Here is a 22,064-nt window from a genome sequence, read left to right on the forward strand (position 1 = left end):
CTGCCCTCATGTGGTCCAGGGAGGCGTAGTCCCTCACCCAATCCTTCTACGCGTCCCGGCTGGGCACAGCTCCCCGCCGCCCGCCACAATGGTCATAAGCTTTTTTCCAATGAGCAAAGGAAATGTAGACAAGATTGACCTTGACCTCTCCAATATCTATGGAAGGGTAAAGAGTTAGTCCACTGTTTAATGCCAGGGACAGAATTCACATTGTTCCTCTCGTATCTGAGGGTCTACTATTGAATGGGTACTTGTTCTAGTTCCCACATGTAGTCTATCCTAAGGGGATTGAGGAGTGGGATCCCTTAGGCCTTGGAGAATTACTTAATTCAGACAAGAAAAATAACTGGCTTATACATAATATTGTAAATAGAATTCTGATTTCTGCATTTTTCATGTTCACATATTGCTAACATGAATAAACATGTGATAAAATAATTTGTAATATCATAAATACTCATTTAATATACTCATGTCTACTTAACATTTTATACAGATATGTGCTGAAAATGGTAACACACCTTCTCTAAATGTTTGATTTTATGTTGTGAAGTTTCTAAACTCTTTTGGGACTCCCAACAACGGGACGGGCAAAGAGCGTCCTGAAGCATGATCGCAGCGTCTGTGGAAGACTGTTTATCTGTTGCCGGGGCAACCACAGGATCACAGTGCAGCAGTGGCTCCCCGCCAAAGCAATTCGAAGCCGACTGCGGTTGCACTATAAGTGGCTGTCGTTGATGGGTGATGCAAGGAACACTACCATGTTTCCCCGAAAATAAGACAGGGTCTTATATTATTTTTGCTCCAAAAGATGCACTAGGGCTTATTTTCAGGGGATATTTTATATTTATTCATGTACAACAATATACATTTATCCAAATACAGTCATGTCATCTTCTTCTGGAATATCGCCATAACTCTCCACATTCAAACCCTGAATTTCAGCCTGAATTTCTTGTGGCTACTTCAGCCGCTTTTAGGATCCTCCAGAGTCAATGTACGTGCTTTGATGTTTGATGAATGGTTCGATGTGATGAAGCAAAATGCCGATATACAAATGCATTCGTAGTTCTTTGATATTTAAGAGTCATATATTCCCCAAAGTAATGACACGATACATTTTTAAAGTCTCACATACCATCTTCTGTGCCTTTTTTTTTGCACCTTTACAATACATGGCTGCACTCAGGTCCTAATCTGGATCAGTATTACTGTATCAGTGCATGCTCCTAACCTCCTCTCTCTGTCTTTACAATACCATCAGAATGTACGGTGTCGTATTTGAGCCACAGAGAAAAAAAAAATAAGGACTTAATAAAAATATCTATTTTGCGATTAAAGTGGACATTTCGGCTTTAACCTCATAGTTTACTTTATCTTTAAAGCAGACCGTCGTAAACGTTATCTTAAAACCGATCCAGTTGTTAAATTGCTACGCGCTTCTGGGGCTTCCACCTGACCTGACAGCAGCATCGCCACACAAAACACATTAAATTTATAATATTCCAGCTCTCTGCACATTTAGAATTCTTAGATTTATACTTGATATCACTTTCATGATAAATGCATTAAAAAATATGTATGTTACATTTTACAGATAAAATGTTAACTTTGCTTAAATAATGAATACTGCTAATAGTTACACATATGGGGTGGCACGGTGGCAGAGCTGTAACATTGCTGTCTTACAGGGAGTCATGTCCTTTGTGATTCCTGCCTGGAGTTTGGATGTTTTCATGGTGGGTTTAAACAGTGTGCTCAGTTTTCCATTCAAAGACATGAAGATTTAGAGATTTGGTGAAGCTACAATGACACCAGTGTATAAGTGTGCTGGTGTTCACCTTGTGATGAGCTGATGCCCTGTCCAGAGATTTTGTTTCTGTCTTGTGCCGATGCTGCTGGAATGGGCGCATCCCTGAATTAATGGATGTAATCATTAAACATCATTTTCAGAGATATTGTGGCAAGGTGTCCTCGGAATTTATTGGATGTTTCGGGCACACGCATCGCATCACATGAAGTATAAACCTGGCCTTAGGCTCCTTACTTTTCATCTTGACTAGGGCTTATTTTTGGGCTTATATTACAGAGCAGCCTGAAAATCATACTAAGGCTTATTTTTGGAGTAGTTCCTATTTTCGGGTAAACATGGTATAAATGCAGGGAACAATATTACTTGGCCATTAACCTGGTCACGACCATGCCTGACTGCTGAGTCTGTGTATAGCAGAGTGGTAGATTCTGCTATAATAAATGACTGTGCTGTTCCTGTTTCAAGCTGAATAAAGCTGGTTTTACTAAAGTACTGAGACTCAGCCTTGTGTTTTGGGGTGCAAGACAGGGACTCACACATCACAACGTTTTTAGTTATACTTTTAAAAAGAAAAACCTAACTGGCTATGATACCAACCATTTTAATGCAGGGATAAACTCTTAACAGAATTAGAAGGACTGGAAATGGATGGAGGTCAGAACTCAATGAACAGAATTCAATGAGTGGACATATTGATATACAGTATCTGAAAGTTGCCTAGTCCTGTTCTAATAGTAAGTAAAAGTAGTCAGCATCCATTCAAGACCATTTTGTGAAATCAATGACTTGTCATATTAATAAAGAGATATAAGACTTCATACATACATGTAACCAAGTAAAAGAAAGAGACAGTAAATAAAAAGGTAATGTCTGCTATTGGTGTTTTGCCATCGGGGAAAAAAACAACATGGGCATGTTAAAGGGGTTAACTGGGAAGATAAGTTGATAGACTGGAAAGAATCAAAACCAAGAAGACAAGAGATCTGCCAACTAAACTGATGGAAAAGGCAAACTTATAATTCAATAAAGAAAACAAAACAGGGTTAATACAAGACAATAAACACAAGTTTTTTGAACAAAGGTTTCTGAAGGTATCCACAAAGTCAGAAAGCAAATATTTCACTTGAACGCTTTATATACTGTACCATTGCGGAATTGATGCTGGGACACAGCTTTTCAGGGATGTGATCCCTGCCAATGACTAGCAACCAGTTACAAAAATAACAACTTCCAAATAAAAACAAGATGGTGTTGTGGTATCTTTTTATACCAAAAAGCTTCCAGAATAAAATAACATTTTTACAGGAACAAATCCTTTCTAAGGAAAATGTATCCTTCCCAGGTAAAATTAAAAATCAATGTGGTTCATGACAAATGGAACAGACTTTGTTGCCTTTATTTTAAGCGGCCTACTTTTTAAGATTCCAAACCACAAAACTGTTTATATCTTCTTTAACATGCTGTCAGATAACAATAATTATTGAACAGTTCCATGTCAAAAATATTTGAATAATATGTTGAGTAAAGTAAAATGAACAATATTAGGGTAATTTCATATTTCACATTGCGAGCACTGCCCAGCTGTAATGCAGGGGTCTCAAACACATTACCTGGTGGGCTGCTATGGCTTCAGGTTTTTGTTGCAATCAATCTGAGAATTATAACCCAATTCTTACTTTTAATTATACATGTCAGTGCTTGGCAGTGCAAACTCAGTTCCATTATCAGCACCAATTGGTTACTAATTAAGAAAGTGGCTGGAATGAAAACCTGCGGCCACCGAATTTCAAACTCCTGATCTATAACATGTATTTTGCAAATAAAATTGCTCTAATTTTTACAGTACTTCTCCAGCAGTAGCTGTAAACATGTATTGTCAATGTAGCCCCTGGTAGGATTAAAAAAATGTAGTTGCGGTTATTAAGGCTTGAAGTTAGAAGATAAATTACACCTTGGCATTCACTTGATTACAAAATGAACAGCTGACTTATGGCATTTAGCAGCAAACGTGTAATGCTTTCTTCATACACCCTAGCAGTGATGGGTGAGACTAAAACCAATCTGTTTCAGACTGCATTGCGACAGTAAATTACCCACACAGCAGCCCTCACTGAGGAAAAGGTTGCTAATGTTTTAAAACATGACAGAAATGTTCTACTTATGCAAGTGATCTGAACATCTGAAATGCACACAGAACACAATGTAACATGAAAATAGCTGCTAACAAGATCATTTTGTACTACACCATTTCTGTCAAGAGCTAGTCCCAGAATGAATTACAACCCAAAGGATTTAAAATAATGTGAAAACTGAAATGAGGAATGTGAAGAAAAACAATGTGCCACTTGAATTGATTATGCAAATTTTAATTAATTAACAGGCAAGATGAAATTGGCCACAATAAGTACAAATAAAAATAGAAAATATGTTTTCTGGCTGATACTAAACATAAGTCTAAGTCTTGCTTAAAATAAATTGATCCTTTATTAGTTCTTGTTTAATGAATTTACTCTTTTTTCCTTTTGCACCACTCTCATAATAATGGAGACAACCTAATGTCTATAACAAAAATGAAAAACTTGACAAAACTTATATTACCAGCTGTGGAAAAAATTCTGCTAAAATTAATTTTGTACTTTAACACATACAATTGTAGGTGTATTTGCATTAATACAAGTATATTAAATGGGCTGATTAAAATTCATACTAGACACATATTTAATACCAAGCTGATAAATAAGAGATTAAATGTACTAATTTTACTTTGCTTTCATGCTGTGAAAAGAGATAAGGCACTGTCTGAGGCAACAAAGGCTTCTTTTCCATAATTACAAACCTGCTTCATCACAGAATCAATCAATAAAACATAGCACACACAATTAATTTACCAATCCTTTATGCATTAAACTTTTCATTTTGTTTATTATGACAGTTTTTTGGAGTTCTTCTCTTTTAACATGTATTGCCAATAGAGAAATATAGATTCTCTTCAAAAAGAATTGAATCACCATTTTTACTGTCCCCCATATTTTGCATTATTTAATTCATGATCCCTGCTGTGTCCCATAAACTGCATTTATTTATACATCCATTACATACATACATTATGAATTTTCCTATGTGCGTATTCTTACAAATTCTTAAAAAACACTTAATTAAAAGGCACACTCAATACCTCTCATGCATGAACTATTTACAGGTGCTGATCAGCTTAAAGTGTGTGTCTTTGGAATTTGGGAGCAACCCAGACTACTTGGAGAAAACCCACAGGAAGATGGAGAGGGAAAACACAGTATAAACCCCAAACCCCAAAAGTTAACTGGGAAGAGAACTGAAACCAGGTCAATTTACAGTTTAACCTGCATGACTTTGATATGTGGGAGGATTAATTGCAATACCATGTAAAATTCTTTGCAGAGAAAGCACATTGGCCAGCTTCCACATAGGACACTGGAAACTGCACTTGCTTGTTGCCAGCATCTCTTTCTCTAGATCAGTACTAAATCAAAGACAAATGTATTTAAGCTACTGAAACTTATTAAGTGATTGTGATTAGAGATGCCATGCTCTTTGGCAAAATAAACAACATCCCCAGAAAATAATCAAAACACTAAAGTAAATGGAGGATACAAATTATACAGAAAGGAGGCTGGATGTGTATTACGCATAGGAAGTACAAATGTTAGATTTGAAAACAGTACATTTTATCAGAATGACTCATCTTTATCTACATCAAGACAGTGAACTGAAGCTAATAGGACATTAAGCTATATATCACAATGTATAAATATATAACACACTAGTGAAGTCTAACCTGCAGTACTGTGTATTGTTTTGATCTCCATGTAGCAGTGCTAGAAAAACTCCAGGGGAGAAGGGCTAGGCTGATTTTGGCACTGAGGTATGAGCTATTAGGAGGACTTTTTAGGAAATGATCCTTTTGAGATTAAGCAAATAGATATTAAAAGGTGACATGATTAAAGTGAGTACAATTATGAAGAAAAATAGTACAGTTGATCCTAGTTGTTATTTTTAAATAAATTATTTAACAAGAACACAGGAACAAGTTGGAAACCCAACTGCAGATTTCATACAAATATGAGAAAGCATTTCCTCATTCAAAGAAACACTGACACATGGAAAAAATACCAAATATTTTGATGGAGAACAGGACTTTAGGGACCTTCAAATATCAACTTGATTTTATTTTGAAGAGTCTAGGTGAACAGGATACACAAATGTATTGAGCTGAATATCCCGTTATCTTTAAAGTTGCTGTAATGTTCTTGTGTTGTCATTGAACAAAGCATTACACATTAAGGTTATCTATAAAAATGATGGCTTGACCCAGCAGTTTATTATGCTGGTCAGAAGATGAAATCTCAGTAACTATAAGAGAGGACTGATTGTTTGGGAGTATTTGACAGGTGCTCCCTGACAAAAACAGCTCAACTTACAGATGCTTCATGAGGTATTGGTAATGTAGAATTTAAAGGAAAAGTCATTATTAGTTAAGTGCAAGTGTAGAAAAATGCCACAGTTACTTGATTGCAATGTCCTTATATTCATTTCTGATATAGTAGAACTGATGAAGCAGCCATATGTAATTACAACTCAAATCCTAATCTAAAGCAGAAGCAGGAACTTTTATCCATTCAGAACTTTTCTTAAGGGAGAAATTATGGCGAGGTTGCAATTTCTAAAATCTTTACTACACCAAAAAAAAAAACAGTTGTTGGCAAAGCAATTTAAACAACACAAGCAGTGATCTACTGAGCAGGGTTGAAAAGTAATCTGGTTAGATGAACCATCCTTCACCTTGTTTTAATTAAATGTGGTTAGAAACTCAAGTGCTTGTCTCCCCTGTTGAAGGGAATATAGTGGCTTTACTATAGATGTGGTGACAAATTATGTTCTGAGATTATTCAGGTAAAATAGGAAAAAGTTTTGAAGTAAGGTGTTTATACTCACTAATCTTGGTGTCTGAGAATGGCAGCATATTGCAAGTTGGTTAACACATGCAAATAAGAATTTCACTGTACTCTGTACATGACAATAATGACTGTGTAAATATTTATGTTGCCATAATTTAGGTCTCTAAGTATTCAATATTCATAAAGAAGAAGAATGAAGCTGTCAAGGTTAAGACTGATCAAGAAGCACTGTTGATACAAATCACGAAAAATGAATTAAAAAGAAACTTATGTGTTAAGGTTTACTTTAAGGGAAGATATGGATTCAACAAAAATGTATGGCAAACCTGAATATGGCATTCCACCTACGATGCCCATAAGCCTAGATAAATGGATCAGGTATATTGTAAAGAATGGTGACAGTCTTACCCCATCCCACCTATATATTTGTTTCAGTATATTCAATTTGCATATCTAGACCTCATGAAAACATGGACATTTGGATAATAACTCAAACTATATTTAAATATCAACTGCCACATTTTGACATGGGTGGTGCATTGGTAGTGCCGCTGCCTCACAATAAGAAGACCAGGGTTCGTGTCCTGGGTTCTCCCTGTGTGGAGTTTACATGTTTTTCCCGTGTTTGTTTCGGTTTTCTCTCGGTGTTCTGGTTTATTCCCACTGTCCAAAAACATGCAGGTTAGGTGAACTGGTGACACTAAATTGGCCCTAGTGTGTGTTTTCTGTGTGTGTGTGCTTGCCCTGTGACGCAATGGTGCCCTGTCCAGGGTTTATGGCTTCCTTCTGCTTGATGATTGCTGGGGTAGGGTTCAACCCAAAATTACTTGGTCTAGATTAAATGGTTTAGTAAATGACATGACATTTTAACAATAACTTCAATCAGGTAATTCTGTTAATCTGCAGTGTTCATTTTAAAATTTTCCATTTTTATTCTGTGAACATAATAGTAAATATGCAAAGCCTTGCCTAGTGCCAAACGAGAGGACCCCAGCTATGAGAATCATAATGTCAGGTTTACTCCCATGCTGTGAAGAACTGATGAATTCAACAGTTGGCTCCTGGCCTTGAAAACCTGTATGAGAGCCTTCTGCAAGAGGCAAAATTTCAACTTTATGGACAAATGGGATCTCTTCTTGGAGAGACCACTTTTCTTCAGACACAATGGCCTGCATCTGAATAGGCTAAGAGCTCACCTCAAAGGCAATATGTCTACATTCTTATGTAGGTAGCTTTAGTCCTAATGTTAACTATAAGCATGTGTTAGGATGTGTTCATTCAACAGTGGGTTCACTTATAGATGTATACTATATGAGCATTATAATAATGCACCATAAAACAAAGCAGGTAAATGTGAATAACTTAACTACCATTTCAAGCTGTCAAAACTCTCGGATACAGTTGTGCTCTTCTGAGACTGTAAATGTGGCTTAACTTAATATTAGAGCATCAAACAGTAAGACTTTTTACATTAATAACCGTATCAGTGATAGGAAAACAGACTTTCGTACACTGAGTTAAATGTGTCTCAGCTCTGATGGTATAGCAGTGTTAACTGAAGTAGCACCTGCAAATTATAACTTTGTTCACTCTGTTCAGCAAGGTAAAATGGAGGGGGTTTAACAAGAATTTTCTGTAAAGATACCAGTTTTTGAACTTTTGCATCTTTCAAGTATCTTGAAGTAGTCATTCATCGAGTGTCATAGTCATACTGACCATTTATATATATCCAAAATATGATGTTTATTTTACCAAAGAATTCATTGACCTAGTATCTATACTAATAAAAGGCAAAGCCCTCACTCACTCACTCACTCACTCACTCACTCACTGACTCACTCACTCACTCACTGACTCATCACTAATTCTCCAACTTCCCGTGTAGGTAGAAGGCTGAAATTTGGCAGGCTCATTCCTTACAGCTTACTTACAAAAGTTGGGCAGGTTTCATTTCGAAATTCTACGCCTAATGGTCATAACTGGAAGGTATTTTTCTCCATTAACTGTAATGGAGTTGAGCTGGAATGACGTGGGGGGGGGCGGAGTTTCGTGTGACATCATCACGCCTCCCACGTAATCACGTGAACTGATTGTCAACGCAGTGCGTAGAAAACCAGGAAGACCTCCAAAAAGCGCTTAAGAAAACATGCATTATATAATTGAGAAGGCAGCGAAAAACAATAAGAAGCGAGCGAGTGACATATACTACCATATTCATGAGTGTTGCTGCCTCGGAAAGAAAGAAAGGTGTAAACCTAAACTTTAAATTAAGTTCATAGACAGGCTACCGCTGGCGTTTCACATGCCCACAGGTAATGCGGGATACAAGTTTAATGAGAGGACGCAGGATATAAACGAGAGTTTTGATCACTTTGTAACTAAGTTAAAATTGTAGGTGAAGGGGTGTGCTTATGCAAATTCGAGACTGTGTTTGTGGGGATTGACAGTTAAGGGCGGGTGGGGAGTCACGTCATCATCTCCCTCCCATTCATCTAATTCGGTCTGAGCTGAGCTCAGCTAATGCCGTCTTTCGAAGCAACTTCGTCAGACTGCCACCAAATACTCACAGAAAAATCCACAAGTTAATACACACGCTATCTCTCGAGTTTCTCCACACTGAATCCTCCAGGCACTACTTACAAAAGGTCACATTGACAATCGTGTTACGTTATTTTATAAATCTTTCCTTTTCTTAGCACAAGCACAGCTGAGAAGCTTCGATGCATGTGCTCCATAACGCGTTAAAAATAATGCATTTAATCACACTTTGCATTACAAGCAAAGGGAGCTTTTGTCAATGCATGATTTCCTGGTACACGGATTACATTGATCAGCGCATCCCGATTCATTTTACCCTCGCACCACCTTAGTTTGAGAAGAAGTCTGAAAAATATGAGGTTAACACAGAAAAACATCACCAATTCAAGCTTTATGAATAATCGATTCGCCATCAATAATTGTTTTGGTAAAGCCATCCTCCTTCCATTTTATAATTTTTCCGCCAATAGCCATGATTAAATGAACGGTAAATAAAGTAAGAGCAAAGCGAGGGTGACTTATTTAGGCAGGCATATATATGACAGCAACACTCATGACAATGTCAATCATGTTACGTTATTATTAAAATGTTTCCTTTTCTTTTCATTACTTCTTTAACACACTACTTCTCCGCTGCGTAGGCGCGGGATTTTGCTATATATATAATATATGAATGACCTCCAAAGAGCTGAGACTTTTGATATCATGAGCGTGTCTGCAAAACTGTGGTCTCCTGCCCAGCAAAAGTCGAGCAGCCAGCGCACGCATAGCTGTGCCGCCTTTGAGACGCTGACTGCGCTTCTGCCTTAAGTCAAAGTGAGCACTTTTAATTTTTTTCATCCTCCCCCTGCGCTATAGCCCAGACAAGTGCAAACACGGGACCCCTTTTCTACACCACGGAAAAATAATATTAAGGCGATTCACACTTTCTTTTGCACGTATACGATTATGAGGTCATCACCCCGGATTATGAAGACACGCACACGAGTGGAGGACTGACAGTGCCATCACAGCTGATTAATGGCAGGGACGTCTCACCAGTCTACACAAGACCCACCGCGACTGTCCCCAAAAGGCGATCATAATGTCAGCGAACACATCTCTCTATACTATATAAAAGAAAAAGGCAACTTTCCTTTCTTTACACCTTTTATCCCAAACCAAAGCCTTTCTCTCTTAACAGTGCAGAGGACACAAAACTAATTTTCTTTAAATGCCGGTAAGGCACATTACCAGAGGCACAAATTTGAACGTTCACATAGAAAATGTAATTTCTATACCACAGCCGTCGTGTAGCGCCTTTCAAAAGGGATCTACTACCGAGAGATGATCCATATATATTTTAGCTGCTGTTAGTTACTTACCTGTTGTGTTACACAGTCTTTAAAATGTAGTTTACCCAACCACTCCAGTAGGCTCAATGTACCTGTACTTCTTAAAACGTTAATGTTTTACTGTTTAATAACTTATAGACTATATTTTATTATTTTTCCCTTGCACTCAGTGACCAAAGCTATACACACACATATAGACACATACAAACATACACACAAGTATATATATGTGTATATATATGTATGTATGTGTATATATATATATATACACACACACACACACACATACATACATACATACATACATACATACATACATACACACATATATATAATTTGTGTGTGTATGTATGTATGTGTGTGTATATATGATGTAGATAGGTATGTATATATATATGTGTATATGTAGATATGTATATATAGATATGCAGATATGAAGATATGTATGTGTATATATATGTGTATATATATATATATATGTATGTATGTGTGTGTGTGTGTGTGTGTGTGTGTATATATATATGACAGCAGCAATCCAAGCTTTGAGAAAACAGTAAAAAGGAGGTGTGTCAGACGTCGTGGTACATTTTCTGATGCAGCTACCAAAAACAACTTTGTGACGCTGCCGCCAAATACACAAAACAATTACTTTGACAATCATGTTACATTATTTTTAAAATGTTTCCTTTTCTTTTCATAACTTCTTAAACACATGACATCGCATGAAGTGCGGGTATTTTGCTATATATATATATATATCACAGCGACACTCATAACAGTGACAAAACAATTACATTGACAATCATGTTACGTTATTTTCAAAATGTTTCCTTTTCTTTCTCTTTCCTTCTTTAACACACTACTTCTCGCTGCCAAGCTGTATATATATATATATATAGATAGATAGAGATATATATATATATAGATAGATATGAGAACAACATATATATATATATATAGATACTGTAGATAGATATATATATATATAGATAGATAGATATGAGAACAACACTCATATTAATGACAAAACAATTACATTAACAATCATGTTACGTTATTTTAAAAATTTTTCCTTTTCTTTTTCGTACCTTCTTTAACACACTACTTCTCCGCTGCGAAGCGCGGGTATTCTGCTAGTCTATAATAATAACTAAGGTCCATAATTGTATGCCATATAAGTTTACATGTTGATAACTACTTTGACCATAAAGTAACAGAATATATGAACTTACTGCATTCTTTTGCTCTTAGCCAGAAAGCCTGTACATAAGCAAGGATATACACTGGATTTAGTAATTTCAAAAGGACTAAAAACTCATGTGTGGCAGATTGTGAATATTTGTATATCTGACCATTTCTGCATTTTATTTCATGTAGAAATAATGGTAACATGACCTAAGGAGAAGTCAGTCATTCATTATCCAACCCGCTATATCCTAACACAGGGTCATGTGGGTCTGCTGGAGCCAATCCCAGGCAACACAAGGCACATGGCAGGAACAAATCCCTGGGCAGGGCACCAGCCCACTTAAGACTAAGGACAAGTCTGCTGCTAAAAAAAAAAACATTTCAATGCATCAACAGCCTATATGTTTGCTAATATTCTAAACAATCAGTCTAAATTTATTTCCCTAATACAGCTAGCAATGTAACCAAGTAAGGTGGAAAATCTTAATGCTAAGATGACAGCTACAGCTGACATAATGGCCCCTGAAAAAACTAAGAAATCCTCCAGCACTAAAATACCTTGAAAGACTCATAAACTGGTCATAAAACAAAATGCTGCAGAAATGACCATAAATTGAATAAAACTAAATGAACAGTCCATTATGAAATATTGAAGGCACATACAACTGAATAAAACAAATCAGTCCACCTTGAGAGGCAGTCTTATTTCTATAAATTTTAAATTATAACACAGGAAACTCAACAGTTTTTGTTTCAAGTATTTAACTAAGGGTAAAAAGTTGACTTAGAGGGTGACAAATGTACAAACATCTCTTCGTCCAACTCTGCAGATCACAGAAAGGAAAAAACACTTAAAACCCAACCAGGTTCCACTTCTGCCTCTGGACCACACCCTCCAAGTGACATAATTTTCGCCTAATCCCATTGGACCTTCCTCTTCCTGCCCCTACATATTAATCCAACCACTTGCCTCCTGCAGTCAGTCACATCTTGGACTCAGTCTTTGAGGACTACTTTCTTGTCCTTTCATTTTGAAGACCATGTTGTTAATATATGGGGTGTAATCCTAAACCTTTTTTTGTGTATCTTGTGCTTTTTGACACACACCATATACAATATTAGTTATAATACATCCTTCCAAACTTAATCCTGTTGGAGCTCAGCATACTCTGTTTAGTGAGTTAAAATTCTTTAATCAAAGGTTTAGGTTAACCTGAACTTTGTAGAATAATTTCTCAAAGCCCTCAGCTTGTGTCCTTGACACAGTCCCAACAGGATTTTTCAAAGAATTCTCTGATATGCTAATTGATAATGTACTTGACATAGTTACAGTAACTCATCAGTAGATATTGGGGTCTTCCGAGATTGTGAAAAAAATTGCAGTTGTTAAACACCTGCCCAAGAAAAATAATCTTGACTCCTCTGTCTTTAAAAAGTTTACCGTAAATACTCGTGGATAACTTCTCCGGTGGATAAGTCAGGACGTGATTTTACCATATAATTTCTGCTATTTTGTAATGTTGGTCGTATAAGTTGAATGCGGAAAATTCACACTATTGGTCCAAGAGATTATGATATGCTAACGCCCATTTGAGGAAGCAACCATGGAGCATACTGCCTTTCTTTTCTACGTGGGTGTGACAATGCACTGTATCAGCATGTGCTCATAACCTCTCTCTCTCTATTATGCCTATGTGACTACACGGTAATACCCAACCTATTCCGAAGCAACGTTTGCAGTGATTTGTGTTTTTTGTATCTCACACCCTCATACACCTTTATTGTAACAGCATCCCTTATCTACGATGGAGCATTCAATCAGAAGAAAAAATGAAGCTGCGCTTAAATTACAAGGTGTTTAATTTAAGTAACGAAAGAAATTGGTAACTGCGCTGCTGCATCAAAATTCGATGCGTCTGAAAAGCTGATGTGAAACTGGAGGAGGCAAGAAGATGTAAAAAAAATTAATCAATTAAGTGTTGCATTTTTGAACGGGTGTATAAGTTAGGGTCTGATCTTATGATCGATTTTTTGGGCTTCAAGACCTGACTTATACATGAGTATATACAATAGATCTATTTCTAACTTTTTAAGTAAAATTCTAGGAAAGTCAGTTTTAAAAAATGACATGAACAATAGTGTATACGGTGTGTTACAAAGATCTATTCTGGACCTGCAGCTTTTTTCAATATGCATGTTTCCACTAATCCAGATTACTTCGAAACACAGGGTGAAATACCACTGATATAGAGATGACACACAGCTTTACTTCTGTGTAGCACCTGATGACCCTGATGCTCTGGCCTCTCTGATCCAATGTCTTACTTATATTCCTGAATGGAGGAGTAGTTAATTTCTCAGGCTAAACAAGAAACATACAGAAATCTTAATGGATAGAGTAAAGGTCTTAGAAATAAACATGATGCCATAGCATTAAAATTCAATGTAGAGTTGAATAATTTAGAAGTAGTCATGGACTCTGATCTAAACTTTAAATTGCACATTAACCATATTAACTAGAGACAGCATTTTCCATTTGAGGATCATTGCAAAAGTTAGACCTCTTATAACAATGCAAGTTGTTGAGAAATTAAGTCAAACCTTTGTATTTAGTCAACTAGATTACTGTGATGCACTCCTAACAGGTCTACCTAAAAATGACATCAATTGGTTGCCATTAGTTCAGAATGCAGCAGCAAGAATCTTAATCAGAAAAAGAACATTTGAGCATATCAGCTGTTTATAATTGACTTTACCATACTATTAATGGTATATAAAATTTTAAATAATCAAGCTCCTTCTTATATTTTGGAGTGCCTGTACCCCCTATATTAAGATCTTCTAATAAAAGTCTACTTATTACTCTGAGAGCTAAGCATAAAATAAGTGGTATGGGAGCCTTTTGCTATTATGCACTAAAAACCTGGAATACTTTATCAACAGAGGAACACCAGACTAACATCATAGACCATTAAAAATAAAACTCCTAAAACTCCACCTTTTAAACTTGATTTTTTGTGGCTACATTTTAGTTGTACTCCCAATACTGTAGACTTCAAATGCACGGGAATTATCATATTATTCATGGATTTACAGTCTTTAATAATCTCTACTTTTCTCTGTTTTGTTTTCCAATTTTTCTGTAGTGGCATTTTGCGCCACCACCACCTGATCAAAGCACTGTGCAGCCACCTGTAATGCTCAAAACAATAAGGAATGACTTTAGAACATTTATGTAAGGTAAAGTACCCCTTGGGAATGGGTGGTTCTTGGGGCTTGGAACCCCTATAGATTTTATTTTTTCTTCTTCAGCTTACAGGTTTTTTTTCTGTCCTCCTGATCTTCTCATCACACTCATCTATACATATAAGGGCTCTACTTATCTAGTAGTGTTTATATATATATATGTTATGTAATCATATATTGATGTATTTTTTGCTAATATATTATTATTCTGTAACTAAATTAATTTCTTTTTCTTTACTTGTAAGCATTTGTGGACATTTTGTAAAGCACTGTGAGGTTGATTCTGCATATGAAAATCTTGGATATAAATTAGTCTTTTTGTTGTTCATAAGCAGAGTACTCCAAGTTATAGGTTATATGCCCATTTCTGACTTTGATTTTTGTTTCATACCAAGTACTTTATAGGCCAGTGCTGAAATTGTAAAAAGTTGATGTGGACAGCACATACATTTTTAATGCCTGACTACAGAGTACTGTGTGAATTTACCAAAATATATGCAAGATTGAATATCACTGTTGCATCTGAAACTTTTTTAACTTTAAAATGTCACAAAAGGTCAAGCTTTGGACTATATTCACATTTCATAAAAGTCTTGTTGTCAAAGTTCTAAATGTTTATCCCAAATTTTGTGAACTTCTGTGCAATGGTTTGGTTGTTGTCTGTTTTGGCTTTAAAAGACTGAACTTTAAACACTCAAGGCTGAATATTTGCAATTCATCAAAAACTTAATGCAGGAATGGATGTATATTAACAAATGACCAGACAAAACATCAAATATCTTGTGTCTGTATTATCTGCAATAAAATAAAAGTCAAAGTAAATTTAAGAATCATTATGTTTTTTTATTTGCATTTTCCAAACTGTCACAACTTTTTATGATTTGGAGTTGCATACAGGCTTTTTTACACTGCAAAAAGAGAACAGTGGGGCCATGTGAGGCATGTCCATATAATATTATCATTGATTTGAAGAAACTGCATATTGCAGTGATCAACAAAACGTTGCATCCTATTTAGCCTTCTCCTCCTTCCATTTGCTTTTGTAGTCCCAGCTTTAATTTTTTTGTTTATGTCACTACAGTTTAACATAAATTTGAGTGAGGGTTAAAATTTGCAAAAGGGTGAGTTAGAAAAAACAAATGGTGAAATAACATTATACTTGATTTTAAGTGTAATAATAATATCTCTTGCACCAGTATGTTAAAAAAATAGAACTTTCTCATGTCATGAGGTAGCAGTGTGTGAATTAATAGCGTAAATGAAGTGGAGAAATGCAAACCCTCCTAAAATGCATTAAAACATTATGCATGGTCCTGCTTGCTAAATGGTAAAGAAAACAGAGCATCTGGCAGCATGATTTAAATTGAATGCTGAACAGTATTCATAAAAAGATTTATATAAATGCTTTAAGAGATTATTTCAAATGAATAAGCTATTATTTATAACTTAAGACATGGGATTTTTTTATTAAATACTTTAGCTTACAGAAACATTAACACACCGGTATTATACAGAATATTGCTTTTAGTCACCAACGTTTTTATTTTTCTGTAGTAAGAAGTATTATAATTTATAATTTTGTGTTTTTGGATTTTAACATAATGAAGTTTGCCTTCTTTGGAAACATACGTGTTCCTGTATGTGTAATGCTGTTCACTGCACTGGGCCATCTTTTCACAATGGGTGGGCTGTTGGTTTCACTTGGATGCCTCCCTGGCACACTGAAAAACCCACAAGAGAAATTAACCGATAGCTGCTATATAGATGCATCAAGGCTGATTAGTCTATTATACACTATTTCACTGGGATAAAACTTAAAACAACCTTGATGTTTTTATTAACAAATGTCTGGAGCTTTTGTTATTTCCTTTCTTTTTTATTAATTTGCACATCTCGTCTGCCAGCTTCTTAGTAGTATACAGCATCTAAGAGCTGAAATCTTTCATGTTTGATCTGCTGTAACCTCATTTTCATCCTCCCCAACACTGTTCTAGATTGTTTCTCATCTTACGCTGGCAAACACTACCTTCACTTAAATGATGCACCCACATCATGTAGACATCTTAATTCATATTACTGTGGTAAACTTAGGCATGCATCAGGCATACAGCACTAACTATCTGTGCCATTGTACTTAGCGACTCAGACTTGAATCCATACATTGCATATGAAAGAAGATTCTCATCCTTCAAAAACTGTGACATTACATGTTAAATCATTTATTTTCAGCTAGAGAATGTTCAGTACATTTTATTTATCAGAGTACATCTTTAGCACTAAAATGGTAATTTTACTTTGCTTTTTCAATTTGTATTAACAAGCTCTCACATGGTGCTATATAATAAAATAAAGTGTGTTTCATTTGTCATGAAATATGTCATGATGTATTTTGCTACTGTCATTTGCTACTGTTTCTTCTTCTTTAATATCATCTAAAACAATTACAAGCATGCTAAGCCCATGTTACTCCAATGTTAGGAACCTTCAAGTTGCAGGGAATCTTATTATTAAAATCCTGAGTCAAAATTGATCTGTATTTACGGATGTCATTAAATACAATTTGAAAAATACAAAGTATCATAGTTAACAGCTAATGCTACCAGCTACTGAATTAGTAATATATCTGATGATTTTTTAAATAAATTAAGAAGTAGCAAAGAGCTGTTTTGATAAGTATCTAATAAGATTTTACTCTTACCTTCTTTTGTTTTCTTCTCTGCAATTATTTTTGTAGTGTTGACAGCTTTATAAAGAAAACCATGTCTAAAGGTAGTAGCATCATCATAAAAGTTTCTTTCATATAATGATCCAGGTTTTGTTAAATCTACAAAAAATACATAAAGAAATATATATTTCAGAATACTGCATGTTTAAAAAAGGGCATTGTGTTTACAGGGTAATTTTTATTTAATAAAAATCAAACTGAAACCTTTTTTAAAAAATTCCTGCCATATTGCTGTCAAAAAATAGCTATGATAAAAAGACGTCTTCCTCTTTCTATTAACACAATTCAGGAAGGTATACTCTTTGGAAAATACAAACAAAAATACATTTTAAAAATTAAGTAATAAACACAAAAATAAAGCATATCACAAAAACACATATTACCTACATTGGAATAGATGTATTTGTAATCTTTGTACAAAAACAAGCACTAAAATCTTTACTACTCCTTAAGCTCAGTAGATCAGAAAATGACCAGAAAACAACCTCTTGTGACTGCACTTCAGTTTTATACCTGTAGGCTCTTCGACCTGGCTACTCTTAATATGTGTCTCCCTGTATAAAGCAGTCATTGCAGATGATGACACATCCACTATATGCTGCTCTCTAATCGGGTTAATGCTCCCTATATCTTCTCTTATTCACTCACGGCATGTGTCAGCTGGCATGCTGCCAATCAACATTCGTTCACTCTTACCAGAAATACATTGAACTCTATTCTGTTTCTGTATAAGCTAGTATGCCTGAGTCTAAATAATTCTTCTCATATTTTCTGGCAGGCCATTGTTCCTTTTGAATCTCGAAGCACACCTGGCCAATTGTAGGCCTCTAAATGGCACACATCCTCAAGTGAATTGGTAGCAGTGCAAAGGATTCTTGCACTTCTTTCACATTAAGCCTTGTTGAAGCGCTACCTCAATAATCTCCAGGTAAGCATGTTTACAAACTACTGAGTACAATTTTGAGTTGCTGCATTGAAAATTTGGCAAAATGGACCAGCCTGCTGCATCATTTTTTCACTTTGATTTTCGGGGTGTCTTTAAATTCAGCACTCTGTAGGTTGATGATTTTCATTTCCATCAAACGATGTGTCATCCTTTTGTTCTTAACACATTACTCAGTCCATATCAGTATAGATATCCAGCATGATTTTTTCCCATTGAGATCTGATGTGTTTTCAAAGTGTTCCTTTAATTTTAGGGTTCTGTTTGGCACTGCCTATGTTGTGTTTTCCTATTTTCCAAAGGTTTAATTAGGTTTTCCCTCACTGCTTCAATTTACTCCCAAAGATCTGGAGGTTATTTGTGACTTTAAACGGACTCCATGAGTGAGTGTGCCTGGCAATGGACAGGCACCCTACTCTGTGTTGATTGCTGCCTTTTGCCCAGTGTTATTTGGCTTTGGCTCCCATGATGTTGTATTGGAATAAGTTGGTCCAGACAATGAACTAATTAATTAACTGAATTTTAAACGTGGAATGTGCAATTTGAGAAAAAAAAATCATTAACCTAAATTGTATGTGGAAATAAACATTTATTTGTAAACAAGGAATAAATGTAAAAATATTTTTGACTGTATTTTTCAAACACACAGTACTTAAATTTTTTATAGTAATTACTTGTAAACTACTGTATACCCAAAGTGTTTATAAAATATATTCAGTCTGTATAGAACCAACTTTATATAGTTCCAAGTTGTGCAAAGTGTCTAGGCTTCATAACATAAACACAAGAATATACATGATTACCTACCCATTTATTATTCTGTTAGGGATTAAATTGATTGCATTATTCATTCTTATAGTCATTCTTATATTGAATTAAGTTACTTTTTATCTTTCATACATTAAATAAAAAGTATGGTCGTATAAAGCATGATGGATCATGTACCAGTTTCCATTCATGAATATTTCCCTATTAATATCTTAAGATTCAGAAATCTCACTATTATATTCTGCTACTGACCTGACAGTCTGTTTTGATACAGAAATTCCATTTGCAAACGCTGTCCTGCCTTTTGTGCTAGCAGGTAAGGTGTACAGTAGATTGGATCTTCTGTTGTGCACATGGGGTCAGCTCCACTAAATATTAGTGACATCGTCTCTAAAACATCATGTTGTTGTACAGTAGCACACAATGCCTAAAAAAGATTTTTAAAATCTATTACAAAAAGAAAAATGTATCATGCAACAAAGCCATTCAGCTTGTGGTTATGATAAAACAAAAGCACTCCCTCCAAAGCATATGACCCAAGCCCAAATAAAAAGTATTTACTTAAAATAATAATTGTGACTTAAGAAAAGTTATGAAACCACTGTGTACAAAATCGTTTATAACACATTCAATATTACTGGTTAATAAATTGTTTTGATATCTTTTTTAATCTCCCATAATATTCCCATAAGTTTATCCTTTGAAAATGACATACATGACTATTTTTAATCACTTTCTCAACAATGAACAGTTTCTTAATTCTGTTGTTATTTATCATTTAGACATCATTAGTCTCCTAAGCATTCACATGTGTGTTAAATAAATTTTACTTACAAACAGCATATACATTTTATTGATATGCAGCATGCTTTTAAAGTAAGTTTTAGAGATTGTTAACAAATTGTTCTAATCTCCATTCTTCTGCAAGTAAGGTTTGGAAACAAAGGGAAAAAAGAACACAAAGCACCATGACTTTTTGCCAGGCACAGTGTTTTTTCTTTGTCCTACAGTTGAGGTGGACGGTAAATTACCTGTTTTCTGACTCTTGCCAGGATTAGGTTTAGTTGCCCATGACTGATAGATTCAATCTAATTCAGTGCCTTTCTTAAAATTGGCTTGCTCAAGGGACTGAGGGGGAAAGGCACTCTTAATAGAAGACCTTAATAGATAGTTTAGCTCTCCCTCACCTTTCAAAAATCCAGTGATTAGTCGGTTTTGATTTTCAAATTGTGCCTGATTGTTAATTGTTCTTGAAGTGCCATGTCCATTTTGCACAGTCAAACAGCATTTCATTATGTTAACTACAACACATCTCTGATGGTGTATATTGTAGGTTTTATGCTTCCTTTCTTTACCATTTCTGTATAGTTCTTGACATGCTATTTTTCAATTTGAATCTTTTAAAATCTGGTTCAGAATGTGTGCATACATTCCTGTGTGTAACTTTAATAAAAAATATATGTTGTTCTATGCCTGTGGCTTATTTTAGTTTGAATGTAATATAAATATGATTTATACCACAGTATTAGTATTATTTTCATATACTGTAGGTGCTACTATAAAACCACTAAATATGAACAATTCATTACAGTACATTTTGCTGTTAGTAGGTAAAGGTATTTCAAAGAAACAACTAGGCCATACTACCTGGGGCATTTATTATTAGGAACTTTATGAGATTAAGCTGCACAACATGGGACAGTAGGTTAAATTACAGTCAAGTGTTAGCTGTCTTATTCAGTAGGAATAGCTGTAGGTGATGATAACACAAGTACTTTTTAATAGGGTTCCTGGGAATTGTAGGTAGATAAAACATAAGGAAAGTCAATAGAACTGGCCACAAATATCTAGATTTTCTGTTTTGTTTTTTAGTTATTTTTTCCTTGATAAAAAAGCCATTTCTAATGTTATTACAGATATATAAAATAACTGTAGAAATGTATATATACATATACTGCATATATAAACAAAATATATATTTTTTACTTATTTTGTGTGTCCATCAGAATGCTACAAGATGTTTAATTAAGGAAAACACAAGTGTGCAATACTCACACAGACAATAAATACCAACTAACAAAACAATAAAAAGGCCTATCTGCATCACTGCATTTAGCTGAATAATAATTTAACCCCCAATTTACTAATCTCTTATTTACATTTTAAATATCACCTAAAAACAGGCTATTTCTTATGTTTTTTCCAACATACTGTATTCCCTAGAACTACCTCTCCCTACCAATGCTGTCTTCACTGAAACTCACAACACAACTCTAGCTTTACTTAATGGAATACTCCATGTTCCATCACTCCGTAAGCAACCACTCCTTAAGCTGGAAGAAGCTGAATTTTTTTGTTATTATTTTGAATTACTTTCATATAGCCTTAACTGTTAAACACGGAACTATGAGCTCCCTCAGACCACAACCCTTTATGCTTGTTTCATTTCAGTGTTTCACAATGTTTATCATTATCTTTACCATGCTGTATTAATACACATGTTTTAATGAATAGAGTTATGTATGTTGCTTTTCTTACCCCAAACATTGAGATAACGTTTTGTTCATGTCAATCC

The 22,064-nt window shown here is 35.1% G+C and overlaps 1 protein-coding gene across 1 annotated transcript in view; it reads right to left on the reverse strand.

The window, feature by feature from the left end:
- The window catches only part of zmp:0000000660 (arf-GAP with Rho-GAP domain, ANK repeat and PH domain-containing protein 2), a 446,729-nt gene that overhangs the window by 188,281 nt on the left and 236,384 nt on the right, over positions 1-22,064 (reverse strand). Inside the window, exons 14-15 of the mRNA XM_039751270.1 lie at positions 19,742-19,916; positions 17,752-17,877 (exon numbers count right to left, since the gene is read on the reverse strand). Of these exons, the coding sequence (XP_039607204.1) occupies positions 17,752-17,877; positions 19,742-19,916 (301 nt within the window). The remainder of the gene's footprint in view (positions 1-17,751; positions 17,878-19,741; positions 19,917-22,064) is intronic.

Source organism: Polypterus senegalus, chromosome 4, assembly GCF_016835505.1.
Source record: "Polypterus senegalus isolate Bchr_013 chromosome 4, ASM1683550v1, whole genome shotgun sequence".
NCBI lineage: Eukaryota > Metazoa > Chordata > Cladistia > Polypteriformes > Polypteridae > Polypterus > Polypterus senegalus.